This window comes from Hyperolius riggenbachi, chromosome 5 (genome assembly GCF_040937935.1).
Source record: "Hyperolius riggenbachi isolate aHypRig1 chromosome 5, aHypRig1.pri, whole genome shotgun sequence".
Classification (NCBI taxonomy): Eukaryota; Metazoa; Chordata; class Amphibia; order Anura; family Hyperoliidae; genus Hyperolius; species Hyperolius riggenbachi.
Window position 1 is genome coordinate 61,369,317 of NC_090650.1, and position 16,756 is coordinate 61,386,072.

The 16,756-nt window shown below is 43.4% G+C and overlaps 1 protein-coding gene across 6 annotated transcripts in view; it reads right to left on the reverse strand.

Annotated features, from left to right (window-relative positions):
• Positions 1-4,204, reverse strand: part of LOC137518228 (uncharacterized) — a 108,515-nt gene extending 104,311 nt beyond the window's left edge. For 2 of the 6 annotated variants that reach the window (XM_068235792.1, XM_068235787.1), the window contains exons 1-2: positions 2,684-4,204; positions 2,467-2,521 (exon numbers count right to left, since the gene is read on the reverse strand). In XM_068235792.1, coding sequence (XP_068091893.1) covers positions 3,269-3,997 — 729 coding nt within the window. In that variant the 5' untranslated portion in view covers positions 3,998-4,204 and the 3' untranslated portion in view covers positions 2,467-2,521; positions 2,684-3,268. Of the gene's footprint in view, positions 1-2,058; positions 2,633-2,683 lie in introns of those variants that run through there. The other 4 variants (XM_068235788.1, XM_068235786.1, XM_068235789.1 and 1 more) reach the window with 3 other exon arrangements.
• Between the last annotated feature and the right edge of the window lie 12,552 nt (positions 4,205-16,756).

Below are 16,756 nucleotides of genomic sequence, written 5' to 3' on the forward strand. Positions count from 1 at the left end.
CCGGTCATCTCGAAATCCATCACTGCGCGTTTGGTTGCTCCCTTTCTGTCTGCAGAAATCAATAGCATTGATTGATTTAATCTGGAAAATATTTCAAATTATGATCGGACAGCCATATTGTGGCATCGATCTCCAGCAGATTTAATCATATTGATCGAATCTGATGGATAAAATTGATAAGTGTATGAGCACCTTATTCCCTGCAGATAACATGAACATCTTTGGCCAAAAGATTGTAAGCCTGCCCACCAACGCCAAGGTAGACTCCTCTCGGACAGGTCCTACACTACACTACGCTACCCTACTCTAATAGATGCTAGTCATCTTTTACCTCGTGTGTTTTTTTTTTTTTTTAGTACAAAGTATTTGTATATTCTATTCTGGGGCATGATTAGCTGTGCGCCTTCACTGTGTCTCTGTGATGTTCCATGTCTGAAATATTCCCTCTGGGAAGATCAGATTACTAAAAAAAAGAAGGGACTTCACAGAGACAAAATTAAGTAGCTAATTATGATTAATAGTAAAATAGCATGTTAACTTTGTCTGATGTTCCATTTCTCAGGCATTCCCACTTCCCCCTGCAGGCTAGCAGAAAATGGGAATATCTGCAGAATGGGACTTCACAGACACTAAACAAAGGTAACCATGCTTCAGAGGAGAACATACAAATACTGTTATCTAACACTACATCTCCCAACCTGTATGCCCTACCCTATCACTACAGTCACTGTCAGTCTGTCTAACCCTTCATCTCCTAACCTGTATGCCCTACCCTATCACTACAGTCACTGTGAGTCTGTCTATCCCAACATCTCCTAACCTGTATGCCGTACCCTATCACTACAGTCACTGTCAGTCTGTCTAACCCTTTATCTCCTAACCTGTATGCCCTACCCTATCACTACAGTCACTGTGAGTCTGTCTATCCCTACATCACCTAACCTGTATGCTCTGCCCTATCACTGCAGTTAGTCAGTGAGTGTGTGTCTGTGTGCGTCACTCTACTTCAGTCAGGGTATGTCATTCAGTCGGTGTAAGTCTGTATGCCTGGCTGTGTGAAGGTGGGCAATCATCATTAGACATTTGTCATAATTTAGACATTTGTTGTATGGAAAAATTGATTAAAACAAAAATCTATTAAAAATTAGGTCATTATTAAATAATTTTTGATCAATATATCAATCAAACATTAGCTTGATTACTCAGTTCTTTAGTTCTTGATTACCCAGGGGGCGCAGGGGTCACCCGCCAGTTTGTGCAGGGTGGTACTCAGATAAAGGATCAATATTAGGGGGATATCGATCGTTTATCTGATCTTCAAAAAATCTAATAGTGTATGCCCAGCTTCATTGTGAACCCTGATTTGTCATTTAGTCAGTCTGTCAGTGCAAACCTAATACACATTATTTATTATTATTATTATTATTTATTTTTTTTTTGCATTTGTAACATTTTGTATTTTTTTTGTTCTTTTTTTTAGGGGGGGGGGGGGGGGGGTGTCTTTTTTTTGCATTATTTTTTTACATTTTGTATTTTTTTTTTTGGGGGGGGGCTACAACAACAACAACAAAGTAAAGAAGAAAGTTATTGCCCTGGGTGAAGGATAATACTCACCTAGCATATTTATTAGATACTCACCTAGTCTTGTTTTTTTTAGATACTTACTTAGACTATTTTATAGATACTCACCTGGTTTTGTTTTTTTAGATACTTACCCAGACTGTTTTATAGATACTCACCTAGTTTTTTTTTTTTTTTTTTAGATACTCACCCGGACTGTTTTATAGATACTCACCTAGTTTTTTTTTTTTTTTTAGATACTCACCCGGACTGTTTTATAGATACTCACCTAGTTTTTTTTTTTTTTTAGATACTTACCCAGACTGTTTTATAGATACTCACCTAGTTTTTTTTTTTTTTTAGATACTTACCCAGACTGTTTTATAGATACTCACCTAGTTTTTTTTTTTTTTTAGATACTTACCCAGACTGTTTTATAGATACTCACCTAGCTTTGTTTTTTTAGATACTTACCCAGACTGTTTTATAGATACTCACCTAGTTTTGTTTTTTAAGATACTTACCCAGACTGTTTTATAGATACTCACCTAGTCTTGTTTTTTTAGATACTTACCCAGACTGTTTTATAGATACTCACCTAGTTTTTTTTTTTTTTTAGATACTTACCCAGACTGTTTTATAGATACTTACCTAGCTTTGTTTTTTTAGATACTTACCCAGACTGTTTTATAGATACTCACCTAGCTTTGTTTTTTTAGATACTTACCCAGACTGTTTTATAGATACTTACCTAGCTTTGTTTTTTTTAGATACTTACCCAGACTGTTTTATAGATACTCACCTAGTTTTTTTTTTTGTTTTAGATACTTACCCAGACTGTTTTATAGATACTCACCTAGGTTTGTTTTTTTAGATACTTACCCAGACTGTTTTATAGATACTCACCTAGTTTTTTGGTTTTTTTTTAGATACTTACCCAGACTGTTTTATAGATACTCACCTAGTTTTTTGGTTTTTTTTTTAGATACTTACCCAGACTGTTTTATAGATACTCACCTAGTTTTTTGGGTTTTTTTTAGATACTTACCCAGACTGTTTTATAGATACTCACCTAGCTTTGGTTGTTTTAGATACTTACCCAGACTGTTTTATAGATACTCACCTTGCTTTGGTTTTTTTTAGATACTTACCCAGACTGTTTTATAGATACTCACAAAGCTTTGTTTTTAGATACTAACCCAGCCTGTTTATTAGGCTGCTTGTAGAGGGGTGTTTAAGCTGAGCTGGATGTTTCAGCGTGGAGACAGAGGCGATTAGGATGTTGGAGTGGAGCGGATAGATGTTTGCAGCATGGAACAGAAGGTATGGCTTGGGTCGGGTGGACAATCCTTCTTACATGTAAATTATCACTAACCCAGGATGATGCCATTAAAAACTATTTTTATTCATTTATACATTTGATGGTATAGAAAAAAAATGAATCCCCCCCCAAAAAAAAATCTATTAAAAATTAGGGCATTAGCAAATGAATTCCACCTGCCGGTTAATTATTAAGCAGCCAGTTCATTAATAAGTGGCTAGTGGCTTTCATTTGCTAGCATGGCATCTCATTCCTGAGTTAGTAAAGATTAACATGTTAGGAGAATAGTCAGCTACTACTTACGTGACCGGTGACTGTATCATTGCAGAGATGCTGGTGTTGCAGGTGATGGGAGGCAAGCAATGCAATGGAGAATCCACTCTAGCTTCAGGGCTTCCATTTAAAAGGTTTCACTGAAGGTTGTCCTGCTGGTTTGTAATCCTTGGGAAATTCAGTTATCTTCCTGTTGGTGAAGCACTGCAGCAGATGTGGTCTCATAAGTTGCTTGTTGTACACACACTCCGGGTTCCCATCTGCTGCCAGCAGCTCGTAGGCATTTGCAATGCAATGGATGACGCAGTCTTTGTTGGTGCTTGATTGTTGGTCCACCGCCAGATACTCCATGTTTTTTGTTGGGTTCTTCATGTAGTATTTGTAGCTGTCTTTTATCTGCCTGATGGCCATACTTCCAAAAGCCATGGCCTTGTAGCTGTCTGCAACCACCACCTTTGTACCTTCACATGCGGTGACAAATCCATGCTGATGTTGGCAATCCACGTGGAACTGAACAGTGGGCACTGTTCTGGGTCTGACCGAAAAGCACACTGCTCTGATGCAAGGAAGACCAGTCGCATCCTGGAACTGTTGTCTCAAGAGTTTCACAGCTGCCTCTAACACTCTGCAGTGGAGCATCCCTGTGCCTTGGAGACCCATCTTGTCCTCCATGGTCAGCCGCAGGTCTGGCAGCCAGGGCTTTGGACCCCTCCGTCTTCTTTTCTTCGCCCTCTGCTTCCCTGTTGTGGCCTGGCTGCTGACAGCCGGCCCTCCTCTGCTCCTCTTCTTCCCCCTCCTCCTCGGTGATCCCTGCCCATGGCTTGGGCCTGGTCCAGTCATCATGATGTCCTATTCAGCCCTCTTGTCAGGTTTTTCTTCTTCCAAAAGCCTTTTTTTTCTTCTAAGATATAAATTCAGCTGGAGACTCGCAAATTGCTGCAGTTTCCAATGGCATTTAACTGACTAATGACTTCCAACTGCCATCTTCGGCAGTTGAGCTCATGCCATCTTCAGCAGTTGAGCTCATGCCAGTGGTCTCATGCAGGCATATTTTGAATCCTGGTCAGTTGGGAGCCATGAGGATGATCTCATGCAGGCATTTTTTTTATCCTGGTCAGTTGGGAGATGGCTCATATGTCCAAATACTACTAATTCCTTACGTTTTCTCTACTGTTTACAAATTATGAACATTTTTATCCACTTTTGTTAATAACTATATTATAATTTTGGATATAATTGTAATTAATGTATATTAGAAAACATTAGCAGTTATCTTGATTTATGGCAGGTGCACACTTAGCAGAAACACTAGCGATGCGGAAAAATGCTGTGTTTTTGCTCCTAATGGAAGTCTATGGGCCGCAGGAAAAAACGCATATAAAAAACGCATATGCATTTTCTAACAACGCCTTTTTAAAAATACATGTTTTGTTGCATAATATTAAAAAACGCATCAAAAATGCACATAATGAAAGTCAATGGAAACACAATGGTATGCATTTTTCATGCGTTTTCAATGCGTTTTATATGCGTTGAAAACGCATATGCGTTTTGTATATGCGAAACGCAAATGCATTAAAACACACACAAACCGCTTGAAAAACACATCGGCAGTAAAAAAAAAAAAGCGCTAACTCAAACGCACCAAAAATGCAGTAAAAAACCCACACGTGACGTAAACACGTGACCTTTCTAGTTATGTTATGTGTGCATCCAGCCTATGGGCTAGTGCACACCAGAGCGGTTCTGGAGCGTTTTTTAAAACGCTTGCAGGGGGAGAACCACCTGGCTGATGAAAGTGAATGGGCTGGTGCACACCAGAGCGGTTTGTTTTTTCCCCAAACGCAAACTCGGGGGCTGCAGCATTTTTCGGATTTCTGAGGCATTTCTGCCTCAATGTTAAAGTATAGGAAAGTGGAAAACCGCTCTGAAAAACGCTAGATCAGAGCGGTTCTCCAGGAGTTTTTTTTACAGTAGCTGTTCAGTAACAGCTTTACTGTAACAATATTTGTAATCTGCTACACAAAAAAGCTCCAAAAAATGCTAGGCATGTTTAGAAAAACTCTCTAAACATGCCTAGAATCAGTCTGAAAATCTGCTTCAAAAACCTCTAGCGTTTTGCAGACCTCCTAGAGCAGTGATGGCTAACTTTGGCACTCCAGCTGTGGTGGAACTACAAGTCCCATGAGGCATTGCAATACTCTGAAAGCTCTAAGCATAAGGGTGCGTTTCCACTAACGCGAATTCGCATGCGTTCCCTGCATGCAAATTCGCATAACCAAAAAAAGTGAATGAGCCTGTGTCCACTTGTCAGGAAAACGGAGCGTTTTCTTGTGCAGGAAAAATCTGCTCAGCAGAGTCATCCGAATTCGGACACCGCACACATGCATGCGATTCGCATACAATGTATTTAATAGGGAATTCGCATGGTGTTTTTTCATGCGAATTTTCATGCGAATTCGCATACGATTTCGCATGGAATCAATGAAAAAGCACACAGGCACTGACATGGTTAAATTCGCACACAGCGCCATCCATGCGAAATCGTTTGCGAATTTGCGGTAAAATTCGCATACAACCGCATGCGATTTCGCTCCTGCATGCGAATTCGTCCGCGGAGAATCCGCGGCGATTTCCCACCGCACTAGTGGAAACGCACCCTCACTCGGGTAGGCAGAGGCATGATGGGATTTGTAGTTTTGTCACAGCTGGAGTGCCAAGGTTAGCCATCACTGTGCTAGAGGTTTTTCGTGTGCACTGGCCCTTAAGGTGGACCCAAATTAAAAATACAAGATTTCAGAAATAAAATCTATTTTCTAAATTATAATAATAAATAGCAGCTTTTTTCAGCTGCATGATGACAAATATAAAATATTTTACATTTATTGGAGGAACCCCTCCCTTCCTTTCAAATTGCGGGACAAAATCCGGCAAACTGGTGAAGTAAGTGGTGTCTGGCAATGGAGGAATTGCTAATGGCTGCCCCCAGTGTAACCCTAGTTATGATAAAGAGAAGGGTGAAAAGCATGCACTGAAATGTTCATAGGTTTGAAGGAGTGTTTATTTATCTTTGTATGTGTCAGAGTGCTGCAACTAAATATTTTTAATTAAAAAAAAGGTTTGGCTTGGGTCCGCTTAAGGCCTCTTGCACACTGCAAGTGATTCAGATTCAGATTCCGCTTTTTAATCAGTTTTTACATCCGATTCAGATTCCGATTTGCAGTGTGCAAGGAGCAAACTGCAAATCGGAATCGGATGTAAAAACTGATTAAAAAGCGGAATCTGAATCGGAATCGCTTGCAGTGTGCAAGAGGCCTAAATCAGTTTTCAGTGGCATAGCAATAGGGGATTCAGAGGTTTTGACCGCACCGGGGCTGCAGTATTAGCTCTCTATTGGTCTTGTGCTGGTAATATTCACTTCTGTAGATGCTTTAAATAGTAGTAATCATTAACAAAGTGTTCCCCAGCACGTTCTTGTACCTCTGACACTGTGGTTGTCTTTGGCAGCTTTTGGTGTGCAAAATCAATTGTTATGTATGTATAAAATGCTTGGGTGGGCCCAATGTAAAACTTGCACTGGGGCTCATAGCTTCTTAGCTACGTTACAGTCAGTTTTTTTTTTTTTGTAATTTAGTAGGTATAAACTCTTGTTACAACTAGTGGTGGGCAGAAATTATGCCTATGCGTATTTACGCATCATAATTCACAATTAAAGAGAACCAGAGACAAAAAATAAATAGATTTATACATACCTGGGGCTTCCTCCAGCTTAGAGTTGGGCGAACTGTTAGCGCAACTGCAGCCGAACTGTTCGGCTGCCCAACCTGTCATGTGGCTGTGGCTCTTACTACTTCCGGGTCGCAATGACCCGGAGTAGTATGTCTGCGCTGGCCCGGCGGAGCGCGTCCTAGATTGCGCTCCCGTTGCCGGGCACTCTCTGCGCATGTGTGTGACGTCACTCATGAGCCACAGCCACATGACAGGTTGGGCAGCCGAACAGTTCGGCTGCAGTTGCGCTAACAGTTCGCCCAACTCTACTCCAGCTCAATAAGCCTGGATCGCTGCCACACCGCCGTCCTCCGCTGCCTCTGTCCGCCGGTACCGGGTCCTGTATTTTTGGCCAATCGAGCCAGTCGACGTAAGCGCAGTGCGCTCCCTCCAAACTGCGCAGGCGCATGCGTACAAAGCCGGAGGGAGCCTCTGCGCATGCGTACAACTGGTCACGTCTGGCGGAAGTGACGGGACCCAGTACCGACAGACAGAGGCAGCGGAGGACGTCGGCGTGGGAGCGATCCAGGTTTATGGAGCTGGAGGAAGCCCCAGGTATGTATAACATCTTTGTCCATTTTTCACCTATGCTTCGTCTCTGGTTCCCTTTAAGCTTTGGAATCGCAATGTGAAATTTGCAGATTACGTGTAAAAATTTTTTACATGGAAACATAATCTAACCTTAATTACGCATGTAAGAGGAATTTACGTTAAATTTAGTTTGTGTAAATTCTCTAGAAGTAGGTGGAATTTACGAATGTCATGTAATTTTCTTTGTGTGACATGGACGGGAAAGTTTTTACGCATGCAAACCGATTTTTCGCATTAAATATTTAAGTAGTAGCAACACATGCGCAGTATACTGGCTGATGGACACTATTTTTTTCGCATACGAATGCATTTTTCCCATTGAATAGTAAACGAATAGCTGCGCATGCTCAGTACACTGGTGAATAGATGCGAATATTTTTATGTATTAAATGTGAAGTCATGCGTTTTTGTGTCATTACAGGCATAATTACGATTCACAAATGTAGTATGCTGTACGCAAAGTGTTTACAATTACGCAATGTATAATTGTGAAAAAATTACGAGAAGTTTTGTGTAATCATAATTTACCCATTACAAGCACCACTAGTTACACCTCATATATGCATCTTACTCAGTTACTACCTCAGGGACAATATACATTTACTGTAATTTTCCACCGTACAGCAGAACATATGAATTCCCCTAAACATTCATCTTATCCTCTCACTCCCCATTCTTGTTAGAGCTTAGCTGCTTGAGGACCGCAGGCTTACACCCCCTAATGGCCGGGCCATTTCTTACAATTCAGCTTAGACCCCTTTAGTGACCGACCATTTTATACAATTCAGCACACAGCAGCTTTATGGGTTTGTTCACACTAAGGGCTTGATTCACTAAACCATGATAACTCATGTCATGGGCGTTATCGCACGCATTTTCACGTTTGCGCACCATCACGAATTTGCGCTCGCAATCGTGAGTTTTCGCACACAATTGCAAATTTTCGTGCGACACCGCGGCTGTTTTGTGTGAAAATTCATGATTTGCACGCAAGTTCGCGATCCTGCGCAAACACGAAGAAACACAGAAAACCGACCTGATATGAGTTATCACGGTTTAATGCATTAAGCCCTAAGAGTGATTTCACTCTTTTGTTAGCAATGGCGATTTTTCTCCTTAAAAGCACTGGTGCAATGGTGGCTCATGTGAGTGTTCTCATATAAGCGATGAGCTTTCTATCCAATTTCCGGGTTAAAGAGTTCACTTCCTGACTGACGTGAAAAAAATCATCACTGCACAAAAGTGCTTTTAAAAGTGCTTTTCTAATCGAAAATCGCTCAGAAAGCTCTTGTAAAAGCCCTTCAAAAATAGCCCTATAAATCTCTCAGCGCTTGCGATGTAAGGCCTTACAGTTCGCTGCCTGGCCACACAACTTAGCACACAAATTGCTCATGGCTCATTTTCTTGCAATCAACAAAGCTTTCTGTTGGTGGCATGATGGCATCTGATTGCTGCTGCGATTTGTAATTTGCAATTTGTATATTTTTTTTTTTATTAATATTCGTGTCCTTTTGTTTTATAAATAAAGTGATTTTTTTTTTTGCCTCCCCCCAAGATCCAATCACAGAGATTGCCTCTAATAGGAATCTCCCTATGAGAGGGATCTGTTTCCCTGCCACTCGAGGGGACAGCTCAGTGACAGAGCTGTCCCCCGTACAGCGATGCAGTAGATCGCAGCACTGTACATGTAAATAAAGGTTTTTTTGTTTTTTTTGTCTAACTGCCTGCCAGCCATAATCGCGGCCTGGCAGGCTGATCAGGGAGCTCCGCAACTTGCCAGGGAACGATCGTGCATGCTCACGCACTCCCTGCTAATCTCCGCCCCCAGGACTCGACGCAGGGTCCTGGGGGAGCCACTCAGCGGAAGCAGGAAATGTGGGCGCATGAGGCAGGTCGACAAAAAGGGCGCCGCCATTCACTCCTATAATAAATATCGTTTAATGGGCGCCCAACAGGAAAAAAGGGCGCCGGAGAAAAATAACGTTTTACAAGCGGCGCCCGGAGACTTTTAATGTTTTATAACTGCTTCTCATGATTACACATTATTTAATGATTTATAATTTTTTAAACATTATTTTTAAACGAAAAACAGTACAATATTTTTTTAAAACATTATTTTTAAACGAAAAATAGCACAATACTTTTTTAAAACGTTATTAATGCTTATCACAGGGGGGTCTTAGGTTTAGGCACCACCAGGGGGGTCTTAGGTTTAGGCACCACCAGGGGGGTCTTAGGTTTAGGCACCACCAGGGGAATCTTAGGTTTATGCACCACCAGGGGGGTCTAGGGGTTAGGGGTAGGTACAGGGAGGGTTCTGTATGAGAGTAGGGTTAAGTATAGTTTTAGTAACATTCTTATTAATCTTTTATAAAACGTTATTATACATTTCACGTTTTAAACAGAGAAGATTATCGTTTTTACAATTCCAGATTTCATACACATTATTTATTGATTTATAACTTTATAAAACATTATTTTTAACCTCCTTGGCGGGTAATTTTTTTTTTGCAAATGAGCAAAAAAATCGTTTTTTTTTTATTTTTTTTTTTGTTTCATGTAAAGCTACCAGAGTGGTAGCTACATGAAACACCACTAGAGGGCGCATGTGGCCCTCTAGTGCGATCGTCGCCGGCATCAATAGCAAACAGGGGAGCGCGTATATAACGCGTTCCCTTGTTTGGCTTCTCCTGTCGCCATGGCGACGATCGGCATGACGTCATGGACGTCAGCCGACGTCCTGACGTCATGCGCACTCGATCCAGCCCATAGCGCTGCCCGGAACTCATTGGTCCGGGCAGCGCAGGGCTCTGGCGGGGGGCCCTCTTTTACCGCTGCGTGCGGGCGATCGCCGCAGAGCGGCGGCGATCGAGCTGTGCGCGCGGCTAGCAAAGTGCTGGCTGCGCGCACAGCACTTTGAATGGGGCGAATCGCCCCAGCAGGCCCTGAGAAATCCTCCTGCGCGGCATAGCCCGAGCTCAGCTCGGGCTTACCGCCAGGGAGGTTAAACGAAATATAGCACAATTTTTTTGTTATTCATGCTTATCGTTTAAAACCCTGCGCCCTTTTTTCCGGGCACCCTTTTTTAACGTACGCCCACTCAGCAGCTGCCGATCGGCGTTAGGCAGTCACAGAGTGGTTAAAATTAGCATGAATTCCAATATTTAACAGGTAAAATAGCTGCCATGTGACCACTGGAGCCTTTTTGTGGCAGTTGCACACTACTAGCCAAGACCAGTTGCCAAGACAGTCCAGGGCATTTATAGAGCCACACTATAAAAATCATACATCACAAAAGTGGTCCCCACTTTAAAATGGGAGGTGTTAGAATGTAAATATGCAAATAAATATACCAACCCAGCTACAGCCAACAGGATAGGCATGTGGCACGGGGTATACTGCCCAGTCAAAACAGGAAAAAAAGGACACAGGTGCCCTTATGGAAGAAAGGGTGCTGCATTGGCGCCTGTGATAAACGCAGCGATTTGGGCTCAGGGGGACGGCCTCCATCAGGTGCCAGCCGGTGCCTAATTTACCATTTGTGATGCAAATCGTGGCTTTAGTTTTGGGCGCCGAGAGGTAACCATTGAAAATGCACATCAAAAAAAGAAAAGCCATCCATACAGCAAAAAGCATATAATCAAATAAGCAAGTATCTCAAGATAAATATTGATGCTTTTTATTAATGATAAACAATATAAAAACAATTAAAAACACAAAGTACAGCGCATAAGGACGTGGAAATAGGATACAATAAATATTGTGGATACATGGATCTCACAAAGTATATATAATAGACCTGGGGTCTGACAGTAATAGATACATATACATAATCAACTGATCCAAAAAACACAGATCCCACACATGACCAGTGTATGTGAATAAATAACAATAACCCAGTCAGGTTAAAAGAGATATATATAGTACAAATAGAGACATGTGGGTCAGAAAATTGGATACAGAACCTCCGTGAATAGTATAGTGATGCAAAAGGTATCTTACCAGAAAGCCCCCCAAGGAATAGACGTCCGCTGCGCTGTCCCTCACATGTATCGCAGCTACTGCTGCTTCTTCAGAGGATAGCGGGGTACTGACAAGTTCCCCATTAAATACAAACACCGTCGCCGCTACCGCCCTGACTGTCCGCGTGACGTGGCCACGTCATGCTGACGCGCTGGCGTAGCGTGTCATCACGTGACACGCTCGCCCAATCACGTCCTATCTACTTACGCTATGGTGTACGCATAGACGCATGAAGCGCACCACAGCGTGATATACGTGTCCAATGACAGTTAAACCATTAGGATGCGTATGGGCGCTTGCGGAAAATACATAAACAATTGAGAAAGACCATTGAAAATTTCCACATCCGCAGGTGCACGATAGAGTCACGGGTGCCAGGGGTTTGTTGAAATGCAAATTGCGGGTGCTCGCATAGTGGGTGCCAGTGATTCTATCGAGCGTCTGCTGAAACTCTAAATGATTGATGCTCATTGGCCACCTCCCAGTGCCCAAAATTAGCATCTTAGCAGCAATAGTGCTGCGAGGGGGGAAGGGGGGTAGGAGAGGGGGTAAGGGAAGGCACCACCGGGGATAGGCACCATGGGGGGATCTAAGGGTTAGGTAGGTACCACCAGTGGGAGTTCAGGGTTAGATACCACCAGGGGAGTTTTACAGTTAGGCACCAACAGGGGAGGCTTCTGTGTGAGAGTATGGTTAGGTTAACTATAGTAAAATATCAGCAGTAGAATATCGCTTATTTTAGCGATATTCTACTATCTGCAATACCGTGCGCCCTGTTTTCTAGACGCCTTTACTTTATTTCATGTATGCCTGCCCAGTGCCCACCAACTAGTCAGTTTAGACAATAATCAACATATAGACACATATCATGCAATGATAATTTTCTAAACATGCCATTTCATGATTCTGGTGGTGGTCTTCTACTTTGCACTTTTTTTTTACCTTTTCACTGCTTTAGCGTGCTGCTAATACACCATTCATATAGTTAACTATCAACTTATCTATATAAAGGTGATTAACATTAAAGGATACCAGAGCTAAAATTAGTTAGTTCTTTCTTTCAGGTACCCAAGGCATCTTCCAGCCACCGTAGGCTTGTATGTCTCTTGTGGTCCTCACGCCTTTCCTCCTCACTCAGCCGTTTGGCCTGCTACAGCAGCCAAGTTCCCCAAGTTGAGTAGTACTGTGCAGAAGCGTAACTAGGCCCCACCGGGCCCCCCTGCAGAATTTCAGAGCGGGCCCCCCCTCCCTGGGGCCCGCCCAGGGCCGATTTGTGGGGTCTGGAGGGGTCGCAGCATGAGGGGAAAGCCATGGCCACATTCGGCGGGGAGGGGGGAAGTTCCCCCCCTCCCTCACCTCGGGGCTCTCCTCGGGCCTGTTTCCACTTGTCGGATATCTGAGCGTTTTTCTGTGCAAAAAAAAATCTGCATGGTAGACCCCGCAGAATTCGCATACCGCTATGCGATTCGTATACAATCTATACAGGTCCTTCTCAAAAAATTAGCATATTGTGATAAAGTTCATTATTTTCTGTAATGTACTGATAAACATTAGACTTTCATATATTTTAGATTCAAATACACACAACTGAAGTAGTTTAAGCCTTTTATTGTTTTAATACTGATGATTTTGGCATACAGCTCATGAAAACCCAAAATTCCTATCTCAAAAAATTTGCATATTTCATCCGACCAATAAAAGAAAAGTGTTTTTAAAACAAAAAAAGTCAACCTTTAAATAATTATGTTCAGTTATGCACTCAATACTTGATCGGGAATCCTTTTGCAGAAATGACTGCTTCAATGCGGCGTGGCTTGGAGGCAATCAGCCTGTGGCACTGATCAGGTGTTATGGAGGCCCAGGATGCTTTGATAGCGGCCTTAACCACTTCCCAACCGCCGTATATACAAATAGCGGCTGGGAAGTGCACCCCGCAAGGACCGCCGTATAGACAAATGGCGGCGGTCCTTGTAGGGGCATGGGCGGAGCGATCGCGTCATCCGTGACGCGATCCTCCGCCGGGAGTCGGAAGCCCGGAATTTTGCCTCTGCTCGCCGGCCACTTAGCAGAGCCCTCGAGCGGAGGAATCCGTAAAAGCAACCAATCAGATAGTATAAGGCACTTTGTTAGGTAAACAAAGTGCCTTATACGTGCTTCCTCCTCGCCTCGTGGTCTCATTGTTGCAGAGACCACTAGCGAGGAGGAACCACTTCGTAAGTAACTCAGCACACTGTTGTTTTTGCCCTCAGCCTCCCTGATCACCCACCCCAGGCCTCATACCCCCCCCTGATCACCCCAGCAGACCCCTGCCTAGCACCCTTGCAAAACCCCCACCCCCCCACCTGCCACTAACTAGCGACGCTGCCCCTTAGTTTAGGTCCCTAACTACCTCCTAGTCACCCCTGATCCCCCCCTACCTTTAGATCACCCCCAGACCCCATCCCAGACTACCCCCCTGTATACTGTATACATCTGTATACAGCTACCTTACCCCCTGATCCCCCTCTGATCCCCCTCTGATCACCTGTCTATCACCTGTCCATCACCCCTCAGCACCCCCACCCATCAGAGCAGACCCTAACTGCCCCGCGGGGGTAACCGATCACCTGCCCAGGCCCTCGATTGCCCTCATACCCCCCTCCTGATTACATCCCCTGCTCTTTGTTTACATCTGTCCTCCCCAGCGATCACTAACTGATCTGCGACCAGTAACCCCCTGTGTCTGCCTCTCATCAGATCAGGACTCAGTCTGCCCCGTGCGGGCTCCTGATCAACCCCCGACCCCCTCAAATCGCCCTCAGACCCCCCCCTAATCACCGTCCAAGTGCATTGTATTTGACTGTGCTGCGCTTGTTTTCGATTGTGCTGCTCTTGTATTCGATTGTGCTGCGATTGTATATGATCGTCCCGTGATCTGCTTCGATTGTCCCGTGATTGTTTGATTGCCTCTGAGACCCCACTTCCCACCAACCCCCACCCCACCCCCCATCACCTTCCGAGTGCATCAGATTTGATTGTGCTGCGCTTGTATTCGATTGTGCTGCGATTGTATTTGATTGTCCCGTGATCGGCTTCGATTGTCCCGTGATTGTTTGATTGCCTCTGAGACCCCACTTCCCACCCACCCCCACCCCCCATCACCTTCCGAGTGCATCAGATTTGATTGTGCTGCGCTTGTATTCGATTGTGCTGCGATTGTATTTGATTGTCCCGTGATCGGCTTTGATTGTCCCGTGATTGTTTGATTGCCTCTGAGACCCCACTTCCCACCAACCCCCACCCCACCACCACCCCCCATCACCTTCCGAGTGCATCAGATTTGATTGTGCTGCGCTTGTATTCGATTGTGCTGCGATTGTATTTGATTGTCCCGTGATCGGCTTCGATTGTCCCGTGATTGTTTGATTGCCTCTGAGACCCCACTTCCCGCCACACCCACAGGCTATACATGTCGTTTTAGGGTCTATGAGGGAAAAGTTAGTGGAAAATGACACTTTGTGAAAAAAACAATAAAAAATCAATTTTCCGCTAACTTGTGCCAAAAAATAAAATCTTCTATGAACTTACCATACTCCTAACGGAATACCTTGGGGTGTCTTCTTTCTAAAATGGGGTCATTTGTGGGGTTCCTATACTGCCCTGGCATTTTAGGGGCCCTAAACCGTGAGGAGTAGTCTGGAAATCAAATTCCGCAAAATGACCTGTGAAATCCTAAAGGTACTCATTGGACTTTGGGCCCTTTAGCGCAGTTAGGGTGCAAAAAAGTGCCACACATGTGGTATTGCCGTACTCGGGAGAAGTAGTACAATGTGTTTTGGGGTGTATTTTTACACATACCCATGCTGGGTGGGAGAAATACCTCTGTAAATGACAATCTTTTGATTTTTTTACACACAATTGTCCATTTACAGAGTTATTTCTCCCACCCAGCATGGGTATGTGTAAAAATACACCCCAAAACACATTGTACTACTTCTCCCGAGTACGGCGATACCACATGTGTGGCACTTTTTTGCACCCTAACTGTGCTAAAGGGCCCAAAGTCCAATGAGTACCTTTAGGATTTCACAGGTCATTTTGCGGAATTTGATTTCCAGACTACTCCTCACGGTTTAGGGCCCCTAAAATGCCAGGGCAGTATAGGAACCCTACAAATGACCCCATTTTAGAAAGAAGACACCCCAAGGTATTCCGTTAGGAGTATGGTAAGTTCATAGAAGATTTTATTTTTTGTCAAAAGTTAGCGGAAAATTGATTTTTATTGTTTTTTTCACAAAGTGTCATTTTCCACTAACTTGTGACAAAAAATAAAATCTTCTATGAACTCGCCATACTCCTAACGGAATACCTTGGGGTGTCTTCTTTCTAAAATGGGGTCATTTGTGGGGTTCCTATACTGCCCTGGCATTTTAGGGGCCCTAAACCGTGAGGAGTAGTCTTGAAACGAAATTTCTCAAAATGACCTGTGAAATCCTAAAGGTACTCATTGGACTTTGGGCCCTTTAGCGCAGTTAGGGTGCAAAAAAGTGCCACACATGTGGTATCGCCGTACTCGGGAGAAGTAGTATAATGTGTTTTGGGGTGTATTTTTACACATACCCATGCTGAGTGGGAGAAAGATCTCTGTAAATGGACAATTGTGTGTAAAAAAAATTAACAAATTGTCATTTACAGAGATATTTCTCCCACCCAGCATGGGTATGTGTAAAAATACACCCCAAAACACATTATACTACTTCTCCTGAGTACGGCAATACCACATGTGTGGCACTTTTTTGCAGCCTAACTGCGCTAAGGGGTCCAAAGTCCAATGAGCACCTTTAGGCTTTACAGGGGTGCTTACAATTTAGCACCCCCCAAAATGTCAGGACAGTAAACACACTCCACAAATGACCCCATTTTGGAAAGTAGACCCTTCAAGGTATTCAGAGAGGGGCATGGTGAGTCCGTGGCAGATTTCATTTTTTATGGCGCAAGTTAGAAGAAATGGAAACATTTTTTTTTTTTCTTTTGTCACAAAGTGTCATTTTCCGCTTACTTGTGACAAAAAATAATATCTTCTATGAACTCACTATGCCTCTCAGTGAATACTTTGGGATGTCTTCTTTCCAAAATGGGGTCATTTGGGGGGTATTTATACTATCCTGGAATTCTAGCCCCTCATGAAACATGACAGGGGGTCAGAAAAGTCATAGATGCTTGAAAATGGGAAAATTCACT